The following is a 12,399-nucleotide window of genomic DNA, read 5'->3' as shown; positions in this document are numbered from 1 at the left end:
GCATCCTGGTCTACAGAGTGAGTTCCAGGACAGACTCCAAAAGCTACAGAGAAACCCTATCTGGAAAAACAAAACAAAAAAAATTAAATGTGTGTGTGCATGCATACACACACACACGCTTGCACACATACAGATTCAGAAAGTAGAGATTGGAAGGGAACGATGAGAGGGGAGGAAGAGGTGGGAGAATAAGGAGAGCAGAGGAACACATGTAGCCTGAAAGCAGAAGGGAAGTCTGCTTTGGAGGAGGAAGGAGAATAACAAGCATGATAAGGAGGAAGAAGGTAAGGCCATGGGGTAAAGGACAAATAAGAGCAAAGTATGCTGGCATCTATACATGTGTATATGTATATATGTATGTATGTGTGTAACTATATATGTATATATATATGCTGCAGTTGGGATGTATTGCATGAGAGAAGAATAAAAAAGATAAAAAGAAAACAGAAAAAGAAAAAAGAGAAATAGAGAAAGGAAGGAAGAAAGAAAGAAAGAAAGAGTCCCTCAAGCTGAAGTACTGAGAAGATTGACTTTCAGCAATGAGACATGAGGACTCTTCTTGTTAACGGACTAATGTCATTGTCATGGGAATGAGTTTGTTCTAGAAGCAAGTTCAATCTTGCTCTCTCACCCATATGATTCATTTTTCTGTCCTGTTATGATGCATTAAAGAAGATCCTCAACAGACTCAGCCACCCAGGATGTCCCAGCCTCCAGAACCATAATCCATCTAAATTTCTGATCTCTGTTAGTTACCAAGTTTGTTGTATTCTGTTCTGGCAGCATGCAAGACCGACCAAGACAAAGACCCAACAAGATTCTCAAACTCAGTCAGCCTTTCAATGGAGTATTGCTGCAGTTGTAACCCACGGATTATTTTTTATGATTATTTATAACTCTATGGAAAGGAGAGAGTTCCATCCAGGCATGATGACACATGCTTGTAATCCCAGTCCTTGGGAGGATGAAGCAGTGCGATCAAGAGTTCAAAGGTCAGCTGTGGGCTACAGGAGACTAGGTTTGGGGGTGAGGAAGAAGACATTTGCTTTAGCATTGTTTTCACTTGACTTCTCAATGCATGGCCAAGGTGACCTGTGAAGGTCAGTTCCTGTCGCTCTGCTCCGTACTTACAAAGTAGTCAGTCAGTAGGAACTCAGATTTGTTCTCTGTAGACAGGATTGCAGTTTCTTCCATTAGAGCCTGGATATCTTTCTCAACATCAACCTTGCTGATGGCGCAGTGGATCTGGGTGTGGCACTGTAAAACCGAGCAGAGGAGAGTGGGGGAGGGTGAGGAACCGTTTCCCTCCACCTTTTCCCCCTCCATCACACGCACCAGGAATGGACCCATCTCTGCTACTCACTGTGGTCAGCGTTTGTCCAAAAAGAGAGATGTGTTGGCTGTACTGGTTTAGATTATTACATAAAAGTTGGATCCTTTCCTTCTCTAGCTCCAGCATGCTCTGGAGAGAAAAAAGAAAATGAGGAAAGATCAAGCATTTGCTCCACAGAGCTCGTCACCCCTCCCGCCTCATGAGATACCCTGAGCAAACTGTCCTGATTTGTCTTTCACTACGGTACATCCAAACTGCAGAGCAAGGAGAATCCCAGGGCACGGATCTGACTTGCTGTCTGTCCTAATACTGCCATTGAAGATGGATTTAATGCCTAAACTTCCCTATGTTCCTCTGCCTGCACACAGCATGCATGGGGGCAGATGCTACAAGTTACCTGCTGTCTGTGAGAAAGGAAAAAAGAGAAATGAGGGCATTAAGAGGCACCTTTGATGTTTTAGAAGAGACTGACTCCAAGGAAGACCCATCTCCGTCTCCTAGAAATGTTTCTAGACACTAAATACTTCCAAAATTCTTAACAATACAAGCAAGGCACACAAGAAGCAACGTTCATTCATTCTCTTTCCTTTCTGCTGCACTGGCCTCAGGGAACTCACAGGGGGTCTTGCAGGGGTTGCCTTTCCATTTGATCTGCTTTCAAACAGAAGGTGTATCCTATTTGACTCAGGTTATAGTAGTTTGATGTTTGGGTATTGAAGAAGTAGTTACTTTGTTTGCTCCTTGTTTGTATCATGGTAAAGAAGTCTTTCCTTCTCCCCCCACCCCCTTTTTGGATTGGGGTATTTAAAGCGTATGGAAAATTCACACTGGCGGATTCAGAATTCACCGGGTCGCCCTCCCAATTCACCGGGTCCCAATGTCTCTGTCTATTTCTTTTGTGTCTCTGTTCTTTCCTGCCTAGCATTTCTAACCCACACATCCCCTACCCTAGACCGTACAAACCATTGACGCTGGACCCCCAACAGATGTCACCCAACACGGGACTCGACATGAGTGTTTTGTCTGTACATATGTGTGTATGTCACATGTGTGCCTGAGGACACACTGTGATTAACCACTGAATCATCTCTCCAGTCCCCATTCTTTAATCTTCAAGAAACCATATGATAAGAGTGGAATCTCTAATTACAATGAGTTCTTTTTTTTTAAATATTTATTTATTTATTATGCATACAATATTCTGTCTGTGTGCATGTCTGCAGGCCAGAAGAGGGCACCAGACCTCTTTACAGATGGTTGTGAGCCACCATGTGGTTGCTGGGAATTGAACTCAGGACCTTTGGAAGAACAGGCAGTGCTCTTAACCTCTGAGCCATCTCTCCAACCCCCTACAATGAGTTCTTAATGCTAACCTTTATTAGACCTTGGGGATCAGAGTCTATCGACTAAAGGTAAGAGCACGGCCTCCTTGTTTCATGTAGGATAACAAAAATTCCGCAGCTGCGGTGTTATGACTTTTAGCTAGCAAGGGTGAATAAGGAAGTGAGGAGCTTGTTAGCCTTGTTAAGGTTATGCGGATAGCTTCGCTGGCTATTAACATTCTAGAGCAAGTAAGTTACTGGACCCTTGGCTCTCACTTGCTGGTTTGTGGCTTTCAGGATGGATGGAGAAGTTCAGCAACCGAGGCTAGCTAAAGTGATCAGGGGAGATGTATAGGCCATGTTGGAACAGTGCAGGCTGCAGAATAGACCCCCAGAGGACTGTGAGCTTTGAGAGAGATGGCAGGTGTCTGGGTCAACATTCTCCACAGGTGGTTTTGATAAGGTCAAGGCTCTGGGAAAATCAGTGGGTACCGTTGCCCCAAGGAAGAAGGATGACTGGGTATCAAGGCTTTTGGTAAGCAGGCGGGGCAGCACAAAGTCAAAGGTTGCCCCTGGCTTGATCAGTTGGTGTTCCTTTTACATCCTTGTGCTATTATTTATCTGTTGGACATAGCCACCAACGCTTGCAGTTTGAATTTACATTTTTAGCTGAGATAAGGTTTACATAATATAAGCAGCCTCATTTGAAAGGTACAGCTCGCTACTCTGAAGAACATCTGCTTTGCTCTGCAGCTCTCATCAGCACCATCTCCCCGCCACTTTTCATCTTGTAAAAAAGGAAACTCTATACCCGTGAAGTAATGACTGTCTGTCCCTGCTCCTCCCGGCCCCTGACAGTAGCGTTCTACTTTCTCCCTCTCTGAACTTGACCATTGTAGGTCTCAAGCAGGAAGAATCATCAAATGTATCTTTAAAGTCCACCCATGTTGTAGCTGTGTCTTTAAGGGGGAGTGATAATCCAGTGTATTGTATGCTATGATTTGTTTACTGGTATAAGATCATTTTAATGTGTTTTCAAATGGAAGCAGCCAAACAGTCAACCGCAACAAACACCTCTGTACCAACAGGAATACAGATCCTCCCCCGATCCCCGACATCTTGATGGGAAGCCGGTGGTTGCGCCCTCATAGCCACCTGATTAGATAGCTACACCGTTTTTTGTTAGTCAAGAGAGCCCAGTGCCTCTGCAATTGCCAGTCTCTCCTGAGACTTGCCCTAAAATCACAGGCATCAGCAAATTGAACGTGACCAATTGTCCTTCTGCCTTCCCGATAAAGAATTAAAGACACAGAGAAATAGCCTATCAAACAGATTGGTAGATTTAAAATTTCTCCTAACAAACATGCAAGACAAATGCAGTTCATCGGTTTGGATCACCTTTAAAAGGAATAAAAAAGGTCCTTATCCTACTTTTAAAAACCTAGGAATTGGTTCTTGCAGTCTAGCAATGCAGGCAAAGGATGCGGGATGGGGAATAAAAGTCAGACTTCGAACACACGGCACTCTGGGGAGTCGCTCTTTCTTTATATCGATAAGCGCAGAACCAAAGCATCAATCTGAAATTAGAATAACTGGTGTCCTTTTGTAGAGATGGGGATGTTTAACAGCTTTAATTACATTTCAGGGAAATCATTAAAATGATTTGTGTTTGCTCACGAGAAGAGGCAGAAATGAATTCCTCTGTGCAAAGGGGAAAAATCCATATCTCATTTAATGAGTTATTGCTTCCTGGCGTCTTGTTCTTTCTGTACAGAAATGGTTGATGGAGAGACAAGGCATTCTGGAGGGCCTCCAGCTGTTTGACAGCATGGAGATAGGAAGCGTGGTCAGAGAGTTACCAAGGGATGGCAGATTGAGAGCCTGTCTGGGCTTAATTATTCTCTTCAGTTTCTGCTGCTCTGGCCTCAGGGAACTCACAGGGGATCTTGGAGGGGTTATGTTTTCATTTGATCTGCTTTCAAACAGAAGATGTATCCTACTCTTTCCGTAGCAGGGACTTCAAGCTACAGTATGCCTAGAAGTTACCTGGACCCTTCCTACTACCATCCAGAGGCTAATTTTAACAGGCACTCTGTGCTTTGAGACACTATCTTAAAGTCACACACACACACACACATGCACACACGCACACACACACACACAAACACACTATACATTCTAAAGACTATTATAGTAACTGTTTTAGACATTTTTTTAAAACTTAGAACACACAGACAAAAGTGAAACAAAAATATTCAAGTTCTTACCAAGCAGACTTGATCACTGTTTCATATGATTATGCTGGTTACTTTTTTTGGTTTAGTTTGGTTTTGTCAACTTGCTAAAAGCTAGGGTCATCTGGCAAGAAGGAATCTGAATTGAGAAAATGCGCCCATCCGATTAGTCTAGAGGCAAACCTTTGGGGGCATTTCCTTGATTACTGAAAATAGAGGGAAGACCCAGCCCACTGTAGGTGAGTTCACCCTTGTGGACGTAGTTCTGGTCTGTATAATGAAGCAAGCCCTAGAGAGAAAAACCATAAGCAGAGTTTCTCCATGGTCTCTGCCTGAGTTACTGTCTCCAGGTTTCTGTGGGTGTCCTCCAATGATGAATTATAACCTGTAAGCCAAATAAACTCTTTCCTCCTCAAGTTGCTTTTGGCCATCCTGTTTTTTTTTTTTTTTTTCGAGACAGGGTTTCTCTGTGGCTTTGGAGCCTGTCCTGGAACTAGCTCTTGTAGACCAGGCTGGTCTCGAACTCACAGAGATCCGCCTGCCTCTGCCTCCTGAGTGCTGAGATTAAAGGCGTGCGCCACCACCACCCGGCTGGCCATCCTGTTTTATTATGGCAATAGGAACCTAGCGGGGACAATGGTAATGTTTGTGTTGACTTGCAGAGTCCAGCAAAGCTGCGCTTCTATATCTGAAGTAGATTTTAGGACTGGAAGTGGTTATATTGGTTTCTCAGGAGTCATTCACAAGCGGAATGGCTGTACATTGCAGCCCTGCGCCATTCCCACCAGGCGTTCCATCTCCCTGGTTCAGCCCAGGTCTGGACACTCTGTTTACAGACGTATCAACTCGATATGCATCAGGTGTGAGTTGAAACCTTTCTATGTGGATGTACGAATGATTTGTTTTCCCGTAATATCATTGTTTTGAGGCTAATTCCTATTTCAATATAGGCTTGGTTTATTTATAGCTGGAAATGGGCCTACTTTATAAATTAGAGCACATTTTAAGAGTTTTCTATGGACAGGCATGAAGACTGAGTTCAATGTTTTCTCACCGTCTAATTATGAACTATCTTTCAATAAACATTCTTGTACCTCGTATTGAAGTACAGGTTTAAACCTTTCTTCAGGATGGATCCCTACAAGGAACTTCTATATTATGGGCAAAACCACTTTTCTGTTTTCTCAGATACTGTTAAATATCTCATTACAAAGCTTCAAGAGTTTTTATTTTCTAACATCCTTGCTAATACTAGATATTCTCACTCCCTAATTTTGACACATGACTGTCTCTTTATGTGCTTAGCTGTGATTTTGTGTTTTCCCTTTGCAATTTGTGTGTTCACATCTTTGCCTATCTTTGTCAATTTGACGCAATTTCTTCTTTTACAGGCACCATACCCACACACATAATTTTTTTAAATTATGTGTGTGGGTATGATGCCTGCATGTATGTATATGAACCACACAAATGCAGTGACTGCAGAGACCGGAAGAGGGTGTCAGACTCACTGGGCCTGGAATCACAGATGACTGTGAACTGACATGCAGGTGCTGAGAATTGCCTCTGGAAGAGCAGCCAGTGCTCTTAACCACAGAGTAACCGTTCCATCCCACAGAATTCAGAATTCCTCCTCTATGTATCTCTGTGTTACCAACAATCACTTTTAAGGTTCTGAGTTAGTATCTTATTCGTTGTTATATATTACTTGTTCAACAAAATGCCCAATGCAGAAAACTCCATACATGAACACTGAGTCTGCTGAAATTCCATTCTGAATCACTAACACCTAAGTCTTAATTTACATTCTTCTTGGCTAGAACTTCTTTCATGTTGGCTTAGACTCCACTGAGAATTAGGAGCAGAAACTCTGGCTAATGGTGCACATGAACTCTCACTGGTAATTATGTTCATGGAGAGATGGAATCAGGGAGAGGGAAGGCGGACTGTCTCACGCCATACTACCAGTGAGCATCAGAGCTAGGAGAGAAAGCAGATCTCGAGAACGCAGAGCCAGTCAGAGCTAAGAAAGATGGCAGATCTCGTGAATACAGAGCCAGTCTTCCTTCACTCCCAAGGTTACACAAACGACATCGGGAGAGGAAAACTGAACTCCGGATGTACCTTGTAGCAGGTCTCCAGCGTGCTCTCCCATTTCAGTCTAGTAGAATAGCCGGCCAGGTTTTTTTGGTAGTAACTTTCATCTTCCTTTTCCAACTTCTCAGTGGATTTTTTCAGTTTGTTGAGGAGCTAAAGTCAAATATCAGAGTCACACAGTCATCGGCACATTTACAAGAGAGCTCTTGGGATCCCATCAATCACATGGGGCCCAGTGTTCCTCAGTTTCCGCTCCCTATAAATGATAGTTACCGCAGAAGACAAAATCTAGGTTTTTGGAGGTTATTATTTTTTTTGAAACTATTAAAGGACATTGAATGTTCTCTCAATAGACCTCCAGTATTATGCTTGAAGAAACTGAATTCTAACTGAATGCTCAAACATGAAGTGATCTGTCCACATCCCTCACATTAAGGCCAAATGACTGAATTTGACAGTTTACAAAGTAGGTCCGAGAACTCCACCTGCAATCTACTGGCACATCCTATGGCTTCCTCCTTCCTTCCCAGTGTGAGTAGAGGCTTGTTGACCCATACAAATTTCAAACCTATTTCTATGATAGGGAACCAAACCGCCGTTATTCAGCTAGAAGCAGAGTTGTGGAAGGAGGCGCCATGGATCGGAAGTCTCATTTCTGCTGCAGGAGAAGTGACTTCACTTTCATGGGCTACAGAGACTGTTCTGTATCTCTGATGGGGATGGCTGCGCCCATTTCACTGAGGGGTCGGGAGGATTCAATACGGTAATACACGTGAGATACATAGCGCATCAGGAGAAGTGACTTCACTTTCATGGGCTACAGAGACTGTTTTGCATCTCTGATGGGGATGGCTGCGCCCACTTCACTGAGGGGTTGGGAGGATTCAATACGGTAATACACGTGAGATACATAGCGCATCATGTATCTGACCCTGTTACAACACTAAGCCTGAGATCCGATCCCATGTTAGCTTCTCACTAAAGACAGGCAGACATATGGTTTCCTTTCATTTTGCTCTGCAAGGATCTGCCCCTCATAAGCAGTCCCCTCCATGACATCTGCTTTCTGATTGCTAAGTCTTTGGGAAATCAAGGCAATATCGAACTCCCCGAACCACGATTGCTGAAACAGCTAATGGAAATGTCCAGACAAGCAATTCCATTTCTGAGAGACGAGGATTTGGATTGCACGAATGATTCGCAGCTTTCACGTTCTTAGGTATGAACTGGTATTTATAAAGTAGCAGCTTTGGGGTTGGAGAGATGGCTCAGTGGCTAAGAGCACTTGGCTGCTCTACCAGAGGTCCTGAGTTCAATTCCCAGCAACCACATGGTGGCTCACAACCATCTGTAATGAGATCTGGTGCCCTCTTCTGGCATGCGGGGCGTACATGGAGGAAGAATGTTGTACACATAATAAATAAATCTTTAAAAATAAATAAATAAAGTAGCAATTTCTAGGGCCCCCAGTAGAGATAGTCAGTCGTTAGCTAGCTCTGTAATGGGCTAGCTGCAGGTACTCAGGTGGCTCTCACGCACCCTCCCGGTGTTAGCAGTTTAGAAGTTTCAAGGACAGGCTTTTTTTATTAGTATTATTTTATGACTGACCCTCTTTATGTTTAAGGACGTTTTGACTAATGTTACAATAATGGAGAACATCCATTCAAGAGGCTGAATACTAAGACTGTTCTCTTTATTATTCCAGACAATACACTGCTGCTCTGTGATGTATGACCTCTACCAGGCTCATTCAGCTTTGCATTTCAGGGGTAATGAGCCACATCTATCTGCAGAAACACGAGCTTGTGAATTTTAACCTGATAACAATATAGTGCCCTGCTATGGGAAAGAATTGATGAGCCCCGAGGACCTAAAAAGAACAGTCAGAGACAATGGCGAACAGGAGGCAAGGTCAAGTCAGGGAAGGCCTTGCCGAGCCACGTATCAGAGGGTAACCCACATTGTGAAGTCACTAGACAGCCTTCAGAGGCTCTTCAGAAGAGAATGAATATAGATGACTTAAGTTTCAGGAAAGTCACCCTGCATGTGAGTGACAGTAAGAGCCAACACTAAAGGCAAAGGGGCCCACTTGTTAGTTCCAGTAATCCCGGCAAATGATGAGTGTGCCTTGGTGGATGGTGTCAGGGAGATGGGGATGTCAACAAATGGGGATGTCAACACATCCAAGAAGCAATTGGTTTAAGGGCTAGAATCGGAATGGTATGCCAGCTAAAGGTGTACAGAGACCCAGAAGATGCAGGGGAAAAGACTTATCTTAGGTAGAGAGAGATGATTTCTAGAGGTGCCAGGAGACAGTTTAGAGACAGATATGGCTAGAGACATAAATTTAGGCATTGTCCGTGTAGAAATTAGAGTTGAAGCCTTGGGAGTATATAAGTTGAGAATCTATTATTTATTGAGTGCCTGATATTGAGAATCTTTTGTTGGACACTGGAGACACAACAATGAATTAAACAGACGGGCCCTGGGAAGAAATCCTCAGGTACAACAATATATAAGGGCCAAGTGGGAAAAAAATGACATCCATAAAGGAGGCAAAGATAAAATATCCAGAGATGTAAGGGGACCAAGAATAGGATACTGATAAAGTTAAAAGAAGAGACTGCCTGCAGAAGGGGAGATAGATGATGTACAATGCTTCTGAGAAGTTCGTGGGGTAGCTTGAGGAATGAACAGGGAAGTGGAGACAGAGCACAGACAACCCTTCAAATAAATCTTAGTGTAGGAGCGAGCGAGCGAGAGAGAGAGAGAGAGAGAGAGAGAGAGAGAGAGAGAGAGAGAGAGAGGGAGGAATGGGTAGGGTCATAAGAACCTCCCTCTGACTCTTCCTGCTCTCCCAAGGCAGGAGGTGCATTGGAGGAAGTGGACGAGCACCTCCAAATATGAATGTTGAATTTTAACTTCTCTACATCATTGCATTAGAAATTGGAGTCTTTGGGAAGCATCCCAAGAGTGGAACCCTCATGAATGAGATCAACGACCTTACGAGAGGAACCCAGAGCTCTCTCCTTGCCTTATGAGGCTATGAAGAGATGACTGACGTCTTGGCCCTCACCAGAATCTGACCATGCTGGCTCCTGATCTCTAGAACCATGGCAATTCTGACTCTAAAGAAGTTCAGTAAGATGTATGCACCGGGCAAGTGTTTGAGTGGCTTCCTTAAACTGTGTGACAGTTTTATTTGTGGGTTAGTTAAAGTCATTTTACGTAGGTTTCTGTTTTAACGGCTATGAGAAATAGACCCTGTGGTGCCAGCTGCCCAGGCTATGGTAACTTCTTACAGCTGCTCACACAGACCATGATACCTGGGAATTCAGAAGACTGATGGGAAGAAGCATTGTGGGGCAGGAGGGGGTTGTCTAAGACAGGACAAGTCGGGTAATCACCAGAGGGTCTGGGAGGCAGGGAGCCATAGTCTGAGAACACGGGATGAACTGGGCTCTCCCTTGCACATTTGCAGTTAAAGGTAAAGATCTCAGCACTAGAACATGCCCAAGCCTTCCTACCCTCATCAGAAGCTATTCTTCCTTGATGCCAAGCAACAGCAGCAACAGAAAAACTGGTACAGCTGAGAGGTGCATTTCTTCTTCGGTAGCAGTTTCCCTGGGGGTGAAAGCAGTGCCCTCCCCCACCTTCCTACAGTGGGCCTGTGACCATGGCCTTTGCCTGTGGATGACATCATAGATCCCTCCCACAGTCACTGCTTAAATTAGATCTTTGTTGGTGTTGTTTTTTTGTTTTGTTTTTAAGTGAACACCAGACCTGGCCTTCATTTCTCATGCACGTGGAAGTGCTCTATCATCAGCACTGCTGCTAGGCAGTTCTTCCTGTTCTCCTGCTTAGCAATCCCAGTTTTCTCTGGAAGCAGAAGCAAGCCTAGACCCCATCCTCTTCCCTCTTCCATCCTCCCCACCCACTCCCAGAGGGAAAAGAAAAATCTGGGTGATGTAGGAAGATATGACAAGAACTTTCTTAAAAGTTCAAATTGCCAAGATGAATGGTGGAAAAGTAAATTTATATTTACTGTGATTCATTCCATACTTTTCCCTTGAGGGTATATTTTATTTGCATACTTACTTGATAATTATTTCCTAGTTATATGAACATATCATGGTTAGCTAATATTCTAAAATGCCATTTTATCTTTCTCTCATCTTATAAGTATTTCTACTTTTCATTTTATACTGCTCACAGCATATTAGTGTAATATGCAAAGTGTTATATATAGTAGCCCATAAACATAAAGGATATATATTTACTTATTTGGAGAGGGAGCTGAGAATTTTTAAAATTAAGAGTCTCTATCAAAACCGTGGACACCACAAGTCTAATATGCCATGTCCACGATATATTTCAAAAATCTTATGTGAACCACAAGTGACTTTGAAATCCCTTTTCATACCTGACCAACCTACAGATCCCTACAGAGGATGAGCCTGCCAGTTCTCTATGTCCCGCAGAGGGCAGGAAGCCACATCTCTAAGCAGCGTGCTCCTGCTACCAAGATGGCTCACCTTTTGCTTCTCCTTCTTGGACACAGATTGCTTGGAGCTTTCTACAAGGTGGAAAAGTGCTTCATGCTTCTTGGTACTCACCATTAATTTTTTCTTAGCCTAGAGACAGAAACATACAAGTAAGGGAAGGAAACAAAGCAGAAAGAGGCAGAAATGGCCATGTAGAGAAAAGCGCTTCCATTTTGGAACGAGCTCTGTTTGTGAATGACTGTGAGATTTGACTTCTTTGTTCCCATCCTTTATCTCAATATCTGCCCCAAATACTACAGCAGCAAATATTTTGATAAGGAACCACTGTACATTTTGTCACGATATTGGGTACTATATGCAAGAGAGTTAGACATTTGCTAATTGACCTTGAACTCACTCTTTTGGGGCCTTGGCTTCCCCAGCGTTGGAAATGCAGACTTGCACCACCAAGCCCAGACTGAGAGTTCAGACTACAAAATGAAACAATGTGTGTGTGTGTGTGTGTGTGTGTGTGTGTGTGTGTGTGTGTGTGTGTGGCAGGGAGGTCGAGGGAATCAGCGGTAATGCCTACGCCTACGTCCTTCCTTGAAACTTGTGAAGATGCTATGTGAGGAAGTTCAAGGCACAAGCCGCTTGTAGCCCCTCTTTTAGCTCAGTCACGTGCCTGATGATAAATGGGCGTGAATTAAGAGTACTTGGTCCTTCAGAATTTGCAATTTTATCTCCCAAGCAGGCTGCACGTCAGGACTGACAGGTGAAGCCTCTTCTTGCATTGAATCGAGCGAGCGAGGAAATGATTACAACTCAAGAATTCCATGTGAGCGCACGCCTTCAATCCCAGCACTCGGGAGGCAGAGGCAGGCGGATCTCTGTGAGTTCGAGACCAGCCTGGTCTACAAGAGCTAGTT

The 12,399-nt window shown here is 43.7% G+C and overlaps 1 protein-coding gene across 2 annotated transcripts in view; it reads right to left on the bottom strand.

Moving 5' to 3' along the window:
• The window catches only part of Nostrin (nitric oxide synthase trafficking), a 53,254-nt gene that overhangs the window by 14,487 nt on the left and 26,368 nt on the right, over positions 1 to 12,399 (bottom strand). The window contains exons 7-10 of one of the 2 annotated variants that reach the window (XM_005346514.3): positions 11,522 to 11,620; positions 7,014 to 7,139; positions 1,364 to 1,462; positions 1,132 to 1,257 (exon numbers count right to left, since the gene is read on the bottom strand). In XM_005346514.3, the coding sequence (XP_005346571.1) occupies positions 1,132 to 1,257; positions 1,364 to 1,462; positions 7,014 to 7,139; positions 11,522 to 11,620 (450 nt within the window). The remainder of the gene's footprint in view (positions 1 to 1,131; positions 1,258 to 1,363; positions 1,463 to 7,013; positions 7,140 to 11,521; positions 11,621 to 12,399) is intronic. The other variant, XM_013355680.2, reaches the window with a different exon arrangement.

The sequence above is a fragment of the Microtus ochrogaster genome, chromosome 4 (assembly GCF_000317375.1).
Source record: "Microtus ochrogaster isolate Prairie Vole_2 chromosome 4, MicOch1.0, whole genome shotgun sequence".
NCBI lineage: Eukaryota > Metazoa > Chordata > Mammalia > Rodentia > Cricetidae > Microtus > Microtus ochrogaster.
Note: the sequence above shows the minus strand (reverse complement) of the source record. Positions and strands in the feature narration are given on the sequence as shown.